At 40.3% G+C, this 16,716-nt stretch overlaps 1 protein-coding gene across 3 annotated transcripts in view; it reads left to right on the top strand.

Moving 5' to 3' along the window:
• Positions 1-16,716, top strand: part of LOC124619552 (formin-2-like) — a 245,192-nt gene that overhangs the window by 146,095 nt on the left and 82,381 nt on the right. For all 3 annotated transcript variants that reach the window (XM_047146025.1, XM_047146026.1, XM_047146027.1), the window contains exon 3: positions 15,630-15,805. In XM_047146025.1, coding sequence (XP_047001981.1) covers positions 15,630-15,805 — 176 coding nt within the window. The remainder of the gene's footprint in view (positions 1-15,629; positions 15,806-16,716) is intronic.

Consider the following 16,716-nt stretch of genomic DNA (forward strand, 5'->3'; position numbering starts at 1 on the left):
GGAAGTGATGTTAGATCAGATAGTAACAATGAAACTGAATGTGAACATAATTCAGAACTGAAACAGTGTGAAAGCGAAGAGGACTCTGTTTTGTCACCTGCGAATTACTTGAATGAAACAAGTGATCAGAGTGATAAGGACGGAAGTGTAGAGGCTGAATTTTTAGCTAAACATTCTGCTGGAAATGTAGTTGGTCCAAACAAATGTCGCTGGTCGCCAAATCCTCTTCTCATGCGATCTGGTGTTTGGCAGCACATCATCATTCGTTTGTCGACACTGCGACCACCTGCCAAAGTAGGTAACAGTCCAGATCCTCATACTCTTTGGAATTTGCTCATGACTGACGAGTATCATATTGAAATGGACTAATGTAAAAATAACCAAATAAAAGCGTGAGAATGATCCAAATGTTTGGTATGAAGCTGATTTAAGTGAACTTAAAGGCGTTTTTCGATTTACTATTTTCAAATCCAGCAGAGAAGATTACAAATCGTTTTATGACACAGATGGTACTGGACGTGATATATTTAAATCCGTTATATCCAAAAACCGGTTTGGTGTTCTCATGACATGCTTGAGATTTGATGGTCCTGCGACCCCTTTTTGAAGGCGAGCAAAACCATCCTTTGGCTCCAGTGTCAAAAATTTGTACAAAATTTATTGACGAGTGTCAAATGTTGTACAATATTGGAGAATGCGCTTGTATCGATAAAATGCTGGTATCATTTCGTAGCAAACGCAGATTCAGAATGTACATTACGAACAAACCAAGCATGTATGGCTTGGAAGTCATGTGCCTTACTGACGCTCGCACTGGTTATCTGTTTACTGCATACATTTACACAGCAATGGATTCAGATGGACAAAATACAAGCGCAGTTGAAAAACAGTTCCCCAAACCACCTCATGCTGTGATTAGACTAGCTAAATCTATTGAACACACTAACCGCAATATTACTGCAGACAATTGCTTTAGCTCAGTCGAGTTAGCAATATGTCTCAAGTCAAGAGAACTGACATAAGTGGGAACACTGAAGAAGAAGAAGAAGAAGAAGAAGAGGAAGAAGAAGAAGAAAGAGAAATACCAGAAGAATCTTTAACTGTGAGAAGTAAGGAAGTCGGTTCTGCAAAGTATGCATTCACGCACCATCTAACTCTAGTTCCATTTGTGCCGAGAAAAGGTAGGGTAATGATTCTAATATCGTCTGTGTACCATGATGAATGTAAAGATGATGATACATCTAAACCAAAAATAATTTCATATTATAATCAGACTGAAGGTAGTGTTGATGCCTAGGATGAAAAGTGTGCAAAGTATTCAACTGCACGACGTACGCAACATTGGCCATTGGCATGGTTTTCCGCATGTTGGATATAAGCTCCTACAGACACTACTCAAATCAGCCGCTTTAATTTTTTGAAGAAGTTTGCGTACACGTTGGTGACCCCCACAAGTGGAAAAGCGAGTCAAGAAATCTTAACATACCTCGTGAACTTCGTGCATCCATTCGCCGTATTTTGGATGTAACAGAGCCAGGAGCAGAAGTCGTCGTAGAACGACTGGAAAAACGCAAAGAGTGCTCCACCTGTGACCCAAAAAAGAAGAGAAAGAGTTCTTACGTTTGCCATTGTTGCAGTAAGCCAATCTTCCTTGAGTCCTCTATAAAAATTTGCAGAGCGTACAAAGAAAACTTCTGAGAATGAAACTAAAAAACAAAAAAGTGCTAGTGTAATTTTTATTTTCTTAATGTTGTGTGGGAGTTTATGTTTTTATTATTACATGTATAATAAACAATAAAAATATAGTAAATAGTAAAATTTGGGTTTTTGTAGCTTTAATATTATCATGTAATGCTACGTTCATTTTGTACAGTTTTCTACTTAAATGCGTTTTTTTTCTTAAAAATATACTTTAAAATTATTTGAATTTACTTTTGTGTGTTATTAATATAACGTGTTACATAAAATGCTGAATTACCTCAGTGACATTGCTGAATGCAATTTTTATGGCTATTAAAACGTAGCGGTCTACGAGACCACGCCTGCGACAGTGTGCGAAAAAGGAAAAAAAAAAGGAGGCTAAGGGTTAAGCACCACATTTCAGAAGCTTATTGTCCACGTTTCACTTTCGTACAACGCTACACTCCATAAAGACTTCGTAACACTTAAATATGTATACGATGTTAACTAATTTCCCTTCTTCAGAAACGCTTTCCTTTCTATTATCGGTATACATTTTATATCATCTTTACATGGAAATTCACCAGTTGTGTTACAACCTAAATCTTGTATCGTTTCCTAATCTAGCTCCCTCGCATCGCCTGATTTAATTCTACTAGATTTTACTAACCTTATTTTGCTTTTGTTGGTTTTCGTCTATATCCTTCTTTCAAGACGCTGCCCATTCCGTTCAACTGCTCTTCTTCCAATTTCTTTGCTGTCTTTGACAGAATTACAACGTCACTAGCAATCCTCAAAATTTTTATTTCTTCTCCCTGAACTTTAGTTACAACACCAAATTTTTCTTTGGTTTCCTTTACTGCTTGATCAATGTACAAACGGAATAACTTCGGGGATAGGCCACAACCCAGTCTCACTCCCTCCTCAACCACTGCTTCCCTTTCATGCCTCTTAACTCTTTATAGCTGCCGTCTGGTTTCAGTATAAGTTGTAAATAGCCTTTCAGTCCCTTTATTTTACCCCTGCTACCTTCAGAGTATCATAGAGTGTATATTCCTGTCAACACTCTCAGAAATGTTTCTCCAAATCTGCAAATGCTATGAACGTAGGTTAGCCTTTTTAATCTATCTTCTAAGATTAGTCGAGGAGTTAGTATTGCCTCACGTTGTCCAACTTACCTACGGAACCCAAATCGATCTTCTCTGAGGCCGGCTTCTACCAGTTTCTCAATTCTTCTGTAAATAATTTGTGTTAGTATTTTGCAACCATGACCTACTAAACTGATAGTTTGGTAATATTCACGTCTATCAGCATCAACCCAAATCGATCTTCTCTGAGGCCGGCTTCTACCAGTTCCTCCATTCTTCTGTAAATAATTTGTGTTAGTATTTTGCAACCATGACCTACTAAACTGATAGTTTGGTAATATTCACGTCTATCAGCTTCTGGTGACAGGTGTACTTAGTACAACAACAAATAATTTGTCACCGTAGTGTAAAACAGGCTGAATTTACTTTACAGTTTTGTGTATCATTTAGCTTCTTCACATTGCTTATGGTGTTGGATGGACAAATTTGTTTAAAAATGAATATCAGCTAACGCGTGCAGATGATTACTGACAATCAAAGTAATCAGTTGGAACACGAATCCACGTGACACGCGACTATATACAGCATTTGCCACTAGCGAAATTAACAATCGCGCAGCTACGGAAATCAACAATGAAACAAATGTTGCGCGAGAATGCTGCCGGCTTGCCTTCCAAGTTCTCTAATTGCATACAATATTCTCTACATCTACATCTACATCTACATTTATACTCCGCAAGCCACCCAACGGTGTGTGGCGGAGGGCACTTTACGTGCCACTGTCATTACCTCCCTTTCCTGTTCCAGTCGCGTATGGTTCGCGGGAAGAACGACTGTCTGAAAGCCTCCGTGCGCGCTCTAATCTCTCTAATTTTACATTCGTGATCTCCTCGGGAGGTATAAGTAGGGGGAAGCAATATATTCGATACCTCATCCAGAAACGCACCCTCTCGAGACCTGGCGAGCAAGCTACACCGCGATGCAGAGCGCCTCTCTTGCAGAGTCTGCCACTTGCGTTTATTAAACATCTCCGTAACGCTATCACGGTTACCAAATAACCCTGTGACGAAACGCGCCGCTCTTCTTTGGATCTTCTCTATCTCCTCCGTCAGACCGATCTGGTACGGATCCCACACTGATGAGCAATACTCAAGTATAGGTCGAACGAGTGTTTTGTAAGCCACCTCCTTTGTTGATGGACTACATTTTCTAAGCACTCTCCCAAGGAATCTCAACCTGGTACCCGCCTTACCAACAATTAATTTTATATGATCATTCCACTTCAAATCGTTCCGCACGCATACTCCCAGATATTTTACAGAAGTAACTGCTACCAGTGTTTGTTCCGCTATCATATAATCATACAATAAAGGATCCTTCTTTCTATGTATTCGCAATACATTACATTTGTCTATGTTAAGGGTCAGTTGCCACTCCCTGCACCAAGTGCCTATCCGCTGCAGATCTTCCTGCATTTCGCTACAATTTTCTAATGCTGCAACTTCTCTGTATACTACAGCATCATCCGCGAAAAGCCGCATGGAACTTCCGACACTATCTACTAAGTCATTTATATATATTGTGAAAAGCAATGGTCCCATAACACTCCCCTGTGGCACGCCAGAGGTTACTTTAACGTCTGTAGACGTCTCTCCATTGAGTCATCGAGAAATTAAAGCGCCGATGGAGATCTTCTTGGCGTACTCTCTCCTCTCGGCTTGTTAGGCCCGTCCATGCATAGCCAATGCGTAAATCCGACCACGATGAAAGAGTTAAAAATGATTTTGCGTGCTTCCATTCACTGATGTCACTAAGAATAATTTTCTGGGGCACTTCTACACGCAGACCCAAAATATTAATCCTGTAGAACCGTGTAGTAGGATAAAAGCTTGTATCCAGCTTCGAGCAACAAGTAGACAACTTATAACTCTTACTAGGGAAACTTCCCATCTCACCCCCTTCAGATTCAGTCATAGGATGACCCCAGCTGATAACGCGTCAAAAACTGAACTCCGACCAAGCGTGAAAATAGGACGAAGGTGTACCTGATTGTGAAGAAATAAGCAAAATAGAAACGGTGAACGGTCCAACTTCAAGATGTCCAGCATCGAGCATACTTATGTAGCAATGGCGTCGTGGTTACGGCGTTGGAATGCTCAGGGGGAAATCTGTGCGCAAATCTCGGTCATGCTCCAAATTTTTTTCACAAAATTATGAACTGTCCGTTATTGACGTGTCTGTTCGCTGTATTCAGATTTGTTTCTGAATCATGGTGTAACGTACGTTGTAAGACATAAGTACATCCTATTTGTTCTACGCATGTTTTGACTCTTACGTTCTGTTTTGGAAGTATTGGCTTTTAAATTCCTTTGTTGTAACATAGTTCGCACCCGTTCGTTTGCTGTTTTCATTTCTGTGCTATCACTACAGGGTGGCCCATTGAACGTGACTGGGCCTAATATCTCACGAAATAAGCGTCAAACCAAAAAACTACAAAGAACGAAACTTGGCTAGCTTGAAGGGGGAAACCAGATCGTGCTATGGTTGGCCCGCTAGATGGCGCTGCCATGGGTCAAACGGATATCAACTCCGTTTTTTTAATCGGGACCCCCATTTTTTATTACATATTAGTGTAGTACGTAAAGAAATATTAATGTTTTCGTTGGACCACTTTTTTCGCCTTGTGATAGATGGCGCTGTAATAGTCCCATTTTAGACGAACAGTTGGTAACAGGTAGGTTTTTTTAAATTAAAATACAGAACGTAGGTACGTTTGAACATTTTATTTCGGTTGTTCCAATGTGATACATGTACCATCGTGAACTTATCATTTCTGAGAACGCATGCCATTACAGCGTTATTACCTGTAACTACCACATTAATGCAATAAATGTTCAAAATGATGTCCGTCAACCTCAATGCATTTGGCAATACGTGTAATGACATTCCTCTCAAGAGCGAGTAGTTCGCCTTCCGTAATGTTCGCACATGCATTGACAGTGCGCTGACGCATGTTGTCTGGAGTTGTCGGTGGATCACGATAGCAAATATCTTTCAACTTTCCCCACAGAAAGAAATCCGGGGACGTCAGATCCGGTGAACGTGCAGGCCATGAGGCTGCAGAAATCCGTTCGCTGTGCAGTTCGACAGCTCAACATGCTCCCGGTGTCCGTGTGGCGTGTGTTGCGTCGACATTTACACATGAAACCGTACGAAATTCAGCTACTGCAAGCTTTTCGGGAGGGTGACAAACGACTACGTGTGGAGTTCTGTAATTTCGTTCCTGACAAGATGGAGGATGAGTTTTCTTCCACGCTTAGTGTTTAGTGACTAGTCCGTCATTATGTGAGATTACGGGGTACGGAAGAACCACATGAAGTTGCACAACATGAGAGGGACTCTCCAAAATATGTGTTTCGTGCAGTTTCGAGGGAAAAGGTGCATGGTCCATTTTTCTTTGCCGAGAACACTGTTACAGGAAGCTCGTATCTCGATATTGCTTGGGAACTTTCTTTTCCCACAGCTGAAGACTAATTCGAACGACTTCATTTACCAAAAGGATGGGGCACCGCAACACTGGCATCTGGATGTGCGGGAATTTTTAAAACAAAGGTTTAATCAACGATGGATCGGTCGCACTGCACCAAATCATTCAGTCTTACATGCCTGACGTCCGAGGTCACCGGACCTGACTGTATGTGATTATTTCTTGTGGTATTTTATAAAAGACTTTCTTCGTGTGCCTCTGTTACCAGCAACAATGAATGGAGTGAGAGATCGCATAAAAGCAGCTGTGGAAGCTGTAACCAAAGACATGCTTGCTGCATTGTGGGAACAATCTGAATACCGCATTGACATATGCTGTGCATCTCAAGAGGGGGGGGGGGGTCATATTGAACACCTATGAATTTCCCATTCATCCAAAAACAAAAATTAATGAATTTGTTTATTAGTTTCAGAAATATAGACGTGCCAAATGGGATGTTCTTTTTAATATAAACTGTAACGCGAATTCTTTACAGGCGAATGGAAAAACTGGTATATGTCGACCTCGGGGAAGATCAGTTTGGATTCCGTAGAAATGTTGGAACACGTGAGGCAATACTGACCTTACGCCTTATCTTAGAAGAAAGATTAAGGAAAGGCAAACCTACGTTTCTAGCATTTGTAGACTTAGAGAAAACTTTTGACCATGTTGACTGGAATACTCTCTTTCAAATTCTAAAGGTGGCAGGGGTAAAATACAGGGAGCGAAAGGCTATTTACAATTTGTACAGAAACCAGATGGCAGTTATAAGAGTCGAGGGGCATGAAAGGGAAGCAGTGGTTGGGAAGGGAGTGAGACAGGGTTGTACCCTCTCCCCGATGTTATTCAATCTGTATATTGAGCAAGCAGTAAAGGAAACGAAAGAAAAATTCGGAGTAGGTATTAAAATCCATGGAGAAGAAATAAAAACTTTGAGGTTCGCCGATGACATTGTAATTCTGTCAGAGACAGCAAAGGACTTGGAAGAGCAGCTGAACGGAATGGACAGTGTCTTGAAAGGAGGATATAAGATGAACATCAACAAAAGCAAAACGAGGATAATGGAATGTAGTCGAATTAGGTCGGGTGATGCTGAGGGAATTAGATTAGGAAATGAGACACTTAAAGGAGTAAAGGAGTTTTGCTATTTGGGGAGCAAAATAACTGATGATGGTCGAAGTAGACAGGATATAAAATGTTGACTGGCAATGGCAAGGAAAGCGTTTCTGAAGAAGGGAAATTTGTTAACATCGAGTATAGATTTAAGTGTCAGGAAGTCGTTTCTGAAAGTATTTGTATGGAGTGTAGCCATATATGGAAGTGAAACATGGACGATAAATAGTTTGGACAAAAAGAGAATAGAAGCTTTCGAAATGTGGTGCTACAGAAGCATGCTGAAGACTAGATGGGTAGATCACGTAACTAATGAGGAGGTATTGAATAGAATAGGGGAGAAGAGGAGTTTGTGGCACAACTTGACAAGAAGAAGGGACCGGTTGGTAGGGCATGTTCTGAGGCATCAAGGGATCACAAATTTAGCATTGGAGGGCAGCGTGGAGGGTAAAAATCGTAGAGGGAGACCAAGAGATGAATCACTAAGCATATTCAGAAGGATGTAGGTTGCAGTAAGTACTGGGAGATGAAGAAGCTTGCACAAGATAGAGTAGCATGGAGAGCTGCATCAAACCAGTCTCAGGACTGAAGACCACAACAACAACAACAACAACAACAACGTATATTCTTACCATATGACATATTCTGTAACCGTTGTATACTATGACAGTTGGCAGGACTGCAGAAGGAGAAAAGATACGTCAACGATCGAACGGAAAGTTCATGATTTTTGTGAAAAAGAAATTAGGAGTACGAAGCGAGATTTGAACTCCGATCTTTCCCTTCGCAGTGCAATACCGCAACCACGTAACCACGACGCCGCAGCAGCTACATAGTGATACTCGCAGTTCCACATTTTGTGCTTGGACCGTTCACTGTTTCTATTTCTCTTCTTTTTTCGCAGATCAGTACACCTTCTTCCTGTTTTCATGCTAGATCTGTGTTCAGTTTTTGATGGGCTGTCCAGTGTGCCACCTTGTACTAAATCTGAGCGGCTACGACGGGGAGTTTACCTTGCTAGAACGCATCATCTGTCTACATGCAGATATAGTTTATACGTTTCTTTCGCTAGAGGCGCTGAAAATCGCCTTCCGTTCTAGCCGGCTACGGACGTCTCATTTGGTATTTAGCCGTAGTGCAGCGGTCACGTACCGACGCCCCCAACAGAAAGTTGCACCTATTCAACTCCCACGCCTTCTGACAGGAAGATGCCCTAGACAGACAATCAAACATATTATTTAAGTTATTTTACATGACATATTTAGTCACCTGATTACTCCGTAGCTTAATTTGTATTTTGCTGAGTTTGCTCAGAGGAATTTGGAGGAAATAACTTTGCTCATAAAATCACAACTCCCAAATTATTTAAGTTCGGTTTCAGTTAGTTTTAGTGTGATTCTCTTCCCTTATAAACTAGAATTTATTCCTTCGAAATATTTTCTGCGGTTGTTAGCTACTTTGTGAAGGTGGGTAGCTATTAATAATAGAATGTTCTTCTAGGTCGTATAGGTAGCTCCTCTTTTTACAGCTCTTAGGAACTCCTAGCTCATATTGCCTCGTAACTCAGGCTGTTTTTTATAGTGCAGTGACTGGAAAAAAATCTACAAATGTGTTAAACACAAGCAGACGAGTTATGCAGATGACGAAGGAGATGTTTCCTGAAGACTCTGACTCTCAACTTGCCTCCAGTGATTCATATGTTCCTGACGAAACGACCTGTTGATTGTAGAACACGACACATGCTCATAAATAACCGGAAACGAACTGGATCAGAATATTTTGTATGAAGAGAATTCAGCTATTACCACAAATGTCGATCAGATTCTCCCAGCTGTAAAAGTGGGCAACTTTAATTCTGATGGAACATGACCACGTGTTCCAAATTCCTGTGTTAGTTTATCTCGGGACTATTGAATTGACTTCGTTCATTATTTTTGTATAGCTAAAATATAGTACAAGATATGATAGTTTTGTTTGAGACACGTGGATTTCCTTTCTGAAACTGAATAAGAAATTAAAGTCTTCGAATTTTAACACTTCATTCCTTTTAAAATCGCCCCACAGGCGGATGTACCAACTACCTATCCGCCTCCGAGGCAGATGTTTCCCAGAACACATGGCAAAACGATGTTTTTATCCAAGTGTTAAAAAAAGACACATTGCGAACAGTCTCATAATAAAACTTTCTGGCAGATTAAAACTGTGTTTCATATCAGCGCACACTCCGCTGCAGAGTGAAAATCTCATTCCAGTCTCATAATACATTTACTTTCATACAATGTAAATTAAAAAAATTAAGGGCACAATCTGAAATTAATAACTATGTATACCATCCAAAAAAATAACACTACGAAAAAAATAGCCTCCACTATCCAAAACCTAACCTTACTACTTCTAAAAAAGGAACAAAGTATGCAGTTATAAAAAATATTAAATTTTAACCACCTCTACTGTGAATGAAAAGTACTGGCAGATAATGAAAGTTCTAAAAACAAATCAAAATCATTTCTGTTGGATAATTCTTTCATTACTTAGATCAGTTTTTGAAGAAACAGTCTCTTTCAAAGTCTTTTCATGAAGCGTCTAAGTTTAATGGATCACGTTAGACACAAAATATTTGCTGACATTCCCCAGCGGCGCTAGATGTCTTTTGTAATATGTTATGCCCTTGAGAGGCGGCAGCGCTGCACGGTTTGTATGCTCTGTGTGTTGCCTGTAACACAGTCATCTGCTACGCATGAAAGAGGGCACGTCGAACTTATAATATATCTGTCTTCGCTTAGTGACACTAATCTTCAGGTTTTCTGCTTGAAAATCACTCTATCAATTTATTAGTATGCAGATGCAGCATACCTGATTGTTAGACCCTTTTAATTCAGTGAAATCTTATCGTCTCATAGCCGGCGAATTCAACAAAAAGACGCGTTTTGTCTCTAACAGAAGTTGTTCCTCATTATGTGATCTGCCACTCCTAGATGTTTGCTGCAACGACTTTGAAACACCCTGTATAGTAATTTGCAAGGGATGGTCGGTATTTATAAAATTTTGTTGCCAGTGGCAGCCACTTATCATGTACTACAGCACACTGTAAATATCGCACTAAAATTATGCCATTTGTCGAAGAATGCAAGCCAGTAATCACACTAACATATTTGCCAATGCGGTAACCGTGCTACTACACAACTGCTCGAACACCAACGTTCAGCTTCAGAATATGAAGGAGCTCTCTACGATGCCCTATTTAAAACCGGCACTCAGCTCTGTTAGATAGTCCTGGGAAGTACTGTACGCCCTTTCAGCTCAAGTAGCAACATAAGCTGATGTTCGGCACTCACATCTAATCTGATTCAGTCCACACTTCCGCTTGCTACTGGAGGAAACCCATTGTTGGTATCACCCATAGACCATTGGTGCCTTTTATCAGGAGATTGGCGATTTTACTTTCGGACCAGATAAACATCCAGTGGTCAGGAGAGGTGGAAGTTCTCCCCTCCGGTGCCAATAAAATGGAGAGGGGAAGTTTCCAGAATTAATCTTTCACTCTACAGCGTAGTTTCCACAGTTTTGAAGCTTCCTGGCAGATTAAAACTGAGTGTTGGTCGGGAAACCCCGGCTTTCACAGCCAATTCCGGCAGTCATTTTTTTATTAAAAAACTAAAAACCCGCCTCGATTGCGAAAAAAGCACCTAGTGTTAACCTAGGTTTCGGCGTAGATAACTACACCTTCTTCAGAACAATAAAACCCACAAGTGCCTAAGAAGACCTTTGTCAATGATTAAAAGAACACCATAGCTATACATTTATAAACGAAAAAAAGGAAAACACAAACAGTACATACGTACAAAGTCAAAACCACTACTTAACTTAATGGTGTACGCTCCACCTCACACTGGCCTATGTTCCATGGGCCATGACCCGCCATCATGGCCCATGGAACATAGGCCGGTGTGAGGTGGAGCGTACACCATTAAGTTAAGTAGTGGTTTTGACTTTGTACGTATGTACTGTTTGTGCTTTCCTTTTTTCGTTTATAAATGTATAGCTATGGTGTTCTTTTAATCATTGACAAAGGTCTTCTTAGCCACTTGTGGGTTTTATTGTTCTGAAGAAGGTGTAGTTATCTACGCCGAAACCTAGGTTAACACGAGGTGCTTTTTTCGCAATCGAGGCGGGTTTCTAGTTTTTTTAATATATTAACCAACGATTGCTGACGCGCTGCGATGTTGAAGGTTCTTAAAGTCATTTTTTTATCTGATAGGAAGGTTCTAAAGGAAAGTTGTTTACACGTCTCGCTACAAGCAACCAGTATTTATTCAACACAATTAGAAAAAACAGCTTCAAGAAGTTGTTATGAAGCGTGCCCAAGCCTGGGGCAAGGGGGCGTCGCCCCCTCCTCATCCCAGCTCTCAGAAAAAGGAGTAAAAATGTAATGCAGCCAGGTGTTTGTCGTTCAACAAAATGATTTATAAGTTAGCATATGTAGGTTTTTAACAGGGTCGGAAATGGAACTTTTTTTCAGCTGTTTACAAGTCGCCATTCTTCGTCCATTATATTAAAAATACTCCATGCCGCCGCGCGGGATTAACCGTGTGGTCTGAGGCGCTGCAGTCAAGGACTGTGCGGCTGGTCCCGGCGGAGATTCGAGTCCTCCCTCGGGCATGGGTGTGTGTGTTTGTCCTTAGGATAATTTAGGTTAAGTAGAGCGTAAGCTTAGGGACTGTTGACCTTACCAGTTAGGTCCCATAAGATTTCACACACATTTGAACATTTGAGCTCCATGCCCTCAGGTCTATCCTCCCTCCAACAAATCATCGTATGGGCGCCCTTGATGGCTACAATCCCGCTTTTGTGCGCTTCATACTGCATAAAAAACAAAGGCGGGTCTCCTCTCTTCTTTACCACGTGCATGAGTCATCACATCAAGCTCTCAGTAAGTAGGGCACAGTTCCGTAGCCTATTCAGGAAACGTCTCTGAGGATCTGACTAGAAGGCTTAAATTACGGAACTTTAAAATATTATTTCATGGGCACAGTACCATTGGGCAGGTATGGAAAATAATGAAATATACAAAATAACTTGTAATGGTGGCAAATTCTATATAGGCCAGTCTGGCAGGAAATTGTCAATTCGAGTGAACAGTTCTTGTGGTTTCACTTTTATAATCAGAGCTCAGTGTCAGCTGGAACTCGCCGGATCGGCGTTCTGGCACTTCCTAGGCTTTTTTCCCCACTACAATAAGACGGCAGCGGAGATTTAAAATGGCCCGTGCGTATTAAATCGCAACGTAATTATAATTAGCCTCTGCGCCGGCACCTGTGAATGTGACAATGGGCGACCAACGGGAGGCGATGGGCAGGGGCGTGGGGCGAGATACTGTGAAACTAGATTAACATGTCAGGTAATGAAACATTTGAGTAAGAAAATATAAGTTTCCAGAAAATTCGTGGTGAAACCTAGGGATACAAGTGTACACCCAAAATTTCCGCTTCACGGAACGGCTACTGTGCAGCCGTTTGAATGCTAACGACTGCCAACAGTTGTAAACACGTCGTAGTCACGAAGAATACCGACTTGTAAGTTTGCAGGCTTTCGTGGCCGTTGTCACTGAAGTTAAAATCTCCTGGGTTATTAGGCCGCGTCATTTTTCTTCTAAAATGTTCTACGTTTCCACTCCTCTGCTGGGACACCAAAAGATCGTGAAGAAGATCCCAGCAGAGGAGCAGAAACATCGCACATTTTAGAAGAAACATGACGCGACCTAATAATCCAGACGATTTTAACTTCAATACTGACTTGTGCCTATATGCATCTAACAGAACTAGGAAGCAGAGAGAGACAGCTGCGAGGACAGGCAGTAGAATATGTTGTTTATTTTAAATCTTGTTGTTTTATTGTTTTGGTTATAAGAAATTATGTTTTAAAATCTTGAATTTGAGGATAGTATTTTGCAAAATAAATAAATAAATGAAAATAAAAAAGATCTCTCACAGTAAGTTTTAGTACAAGTTTTCAAAAATCTAAACTTGCAATTTTTATTGTTGAAGGGGAAGGGGGGAGAAGGGGCAGGTGTTTTGTTGTGTGGTTGAGGAGGTGCCTTACAGCACATAATATTTTAGAAATTTTAGAAATGAAGCACTGCCTACAATTTTACTTTGTACAGTGGCAGTTGTGTCACTTACTCATGTAGTCTCATTGTATCTCTAACTTCTAATATTATAGTTGTTTAAGACAATATTAACTTGTTCAGTTGTGCCCTTGAAACGTGCCACAAAAGGTTACTATATTTTGCTAAAGTTATCTGTCTTCCACCATTCCAGTGGGGATTTCAATCAACCTCTCGGAAACACTACTTGGATAGCAGATTAACAGGTTCTAGTAAAATTTTATCAGTCATTGATTTTAACCAGATGTGTTGTTTATGGGTCAACAGCACCTTCTGTTATAAACCTATTAGACCTTGTGCACCACAGTTTTGAAAAGAAGAAGGGGCAGTTGTTTTCCTGTATTGTTGAAGAAGTGCCTTAGAGCATGTAATATTTTAGAAATGAAGCACTGTCTTACAACTGAAGCTTTCTGCAGAAGTCCTCATTTCACTGTTCAGAATACAAACAGGACAATGCTTTACAGATTTAGGTGTGGCAGATGCTATGATTTAGAAACAAGACTGTAGAAGATTACTGTGAGTACTTAGAGGGCAAAAATTGAAACCACAAAACATAACTAATGGTGATGCCCATTAATGTTCTTAATTGTATTTTAAGTGACTATGATTTATTATTTTCACTGATGAGTTCAAGTCATATAGTACCCTTCAAACTTCACGGCTGATTAAAACTGTCTGCTGGACTGGGACTCAAACCTGGGACCATTGCCTTTCCTGGACAAGTATTTAACCAACTTCAGTACCCATCCTTCACCTACAAACTGCCCAAAAAGCTATACTTGTGCTAATATCTCTCTCCTACCTTCCAAACTTGACAACAATTCTCCTACGTACCTTACAGGACAAGCACTCCTGGGCGAAAAAATATTTTGGAGACGTAGCTGAGCCACGCTATAGGGATGTGTTTCCAGAATGAAATCAGTGCACTCTCCTCTGCAGAGTGAAAATTCATGATTGTTCGAGAGATGTTTTTAAGTTCTACTTTGTGATGACTCTAAGACTACAGAAGACACTGAAGTTTTAAATCAGTGTTTTGATTGCAAGTTTGTGTATGTCTTTTCTATACTACTAGAAGTTTGCACTAGTGATATAGGCTCCTCATCTGAGACACTAAAGTTTTAAATCAGTGTTTTGATTGCAAGTTTGTGTATGTCTTTCATATACTATTAGAAGTTTGCAGTAATGATATAGGTTCCTCATCTGTGTGCTTCCTCTGCAGTATTTTCAGAATACCAATAAAAGTTTAATTGTTCTTCAAACAAGATACAATGATGGAAACTTAGAGTTGTCAAAAACAGTCATCAAAAATAAAATTATAATTAGCATTCTTGGCTGTTGAAACATTTACTTCTATATTTCACAGTGCTCTAGATTGTTCCCACACTTGAATAATCTCAAGCACATATAGGGCTATGATTTTGTGTCTGCAGCAACTAAATATGCCCATACAGACAGCAGGGGGTATGATCTGATCTCATTGACAAGACAGACTTAGTGGGAAGGGCAGTAGTTGCAACAAGGAGACAAGCTGTGACCAGTACAATCAACTATTTCACCACAGTGCATGTCCTTTCAAACAAAATTATGGAAGGAGTTGGCTTTCATTCATAACAGGCTATTGCATTATGCCCCACCACTGTCTTCGTAATTTGCTGAAAAAAAAAAAAGTTGACAGGTATAAATATAAAGACAAATCAATGACACATTAAATATGAAAAGGGATGAATTGTTGAATTGTTGTTTTTATAGCACCAGAACAGCTCTGAAAAGCATAAAACACTCTCTCTCTCTCTCTCTCTCTCTCTCCCCCCCTCCCTCCCTCCCTCCCTCCCTCCCCCCCCCCCCCCTCCTTTACGCACACACACACACACACACACACACACACACACACACACACACACACACATACATGCAGTAGCAGCTGCAGCTTTCCATATATGCTGTTATGTGTAGGTGGACAGGTTACATAAGCAGACAAACTGGTCCAGGTATGACTCAGGGCACAGACCAGTCTATTTCCAGCAGACATGATGTGCATGAGTTTGTGTTATGTTTACAGGCCAAATGCTGGTAAACTGGTTCATCTCAGCATTTCCAGAGGACCACTACCTGAAGCTGTATCTGACAAATCAAGACTTAAGAATTCTTGCAGTGCAGTTCTGCACTCACCTTCTGGCAGCTGGTGTAATTCGTCAAATACCTGATAAAGATGCTGCCTTGGACACACTCTTCAGGGTGAGCCTATGAAATGATATTTATAAGTCTGATTGCATGACTTGCTAATATACTTTGAAATGAACGTATTTTTTGTTGTATGAAGCTTATTCACTATTTCAGTAAATTCTTTAATTTCCTTACATGCCTTACTGTATTGAAAATGCTCATGGTATAGGGTATTGTTTTATTCCATTTTATAAGCTTTATATGACACTGAAGTTTTAAATAGTCTCTTGATTGCGAGTTTGTGTGAGCCATATACTGCTAGAAGCTTGCAGTAGTGACTCAAGCTCATGCACTCATCTGTGTGCTTTCTTTGCAGTAATTTCAGAATATCGATAATAGTTTCATTGGTCTTCAAACAAGAATTAAAAAATTTGTTATCTTGTTTTTACAGTATTGTAGGTTGGCTGGAATTGATAATTTGATATCTGGCATGATTCAGTGTTGTTTATTATTAACCCAGCCTAATTCTTATTTCTATTTACAATTTTGTTGTGTGTGTGTGTGTGTGTGTGTGGGTGTGTGTGTGTGTGTGTGTGAGAGAGAGAGAGAGAGAGAGATAATTTTTAACATGTTTTCTGAAGGAAAGCAGATGTGCTCTACTTTAAGCTTAGGGAGATATTGAAGCTGCAGTAGAAGGTCTTTAATTTTATAAATGCTGCATAACATACATTGTGAAAAGCTGAAATTGAAAACAATGTGTGGCAAGGCAGCAGACTCAAGTAGTAGTTTGAGGTAGCACACAGTGTGAGAAAAATTGGGCAAAACTGATGATGTCTACAGCCGTGCAAAACAATTTTTTCTCTCTTGCTATTATTTGTTATTTGGGTGCCAGATTTTAGAATCTTTAAGATTTTCTCTGAAAGTCCACATCTCTTGCAGACTGAGACTTTGGCCCATAATTTGATGTGACCATCCCCTGCTTC

Source organism: Schistocerca americana, chromosome 6 (assembly GCF_021461395.2).
Source record: "Schistocerca americana isolate TAMUIC-IGC-003095 chromosome 6, iqSchAmer2.1, whole genome shotgun sequence".
Taxonomy (NCBI): Eukaryota; Metazoa; Arthropoda; class Insecta; order Orthoptera; family Acrididae; genus Schistocerca; species Schistocerca americana.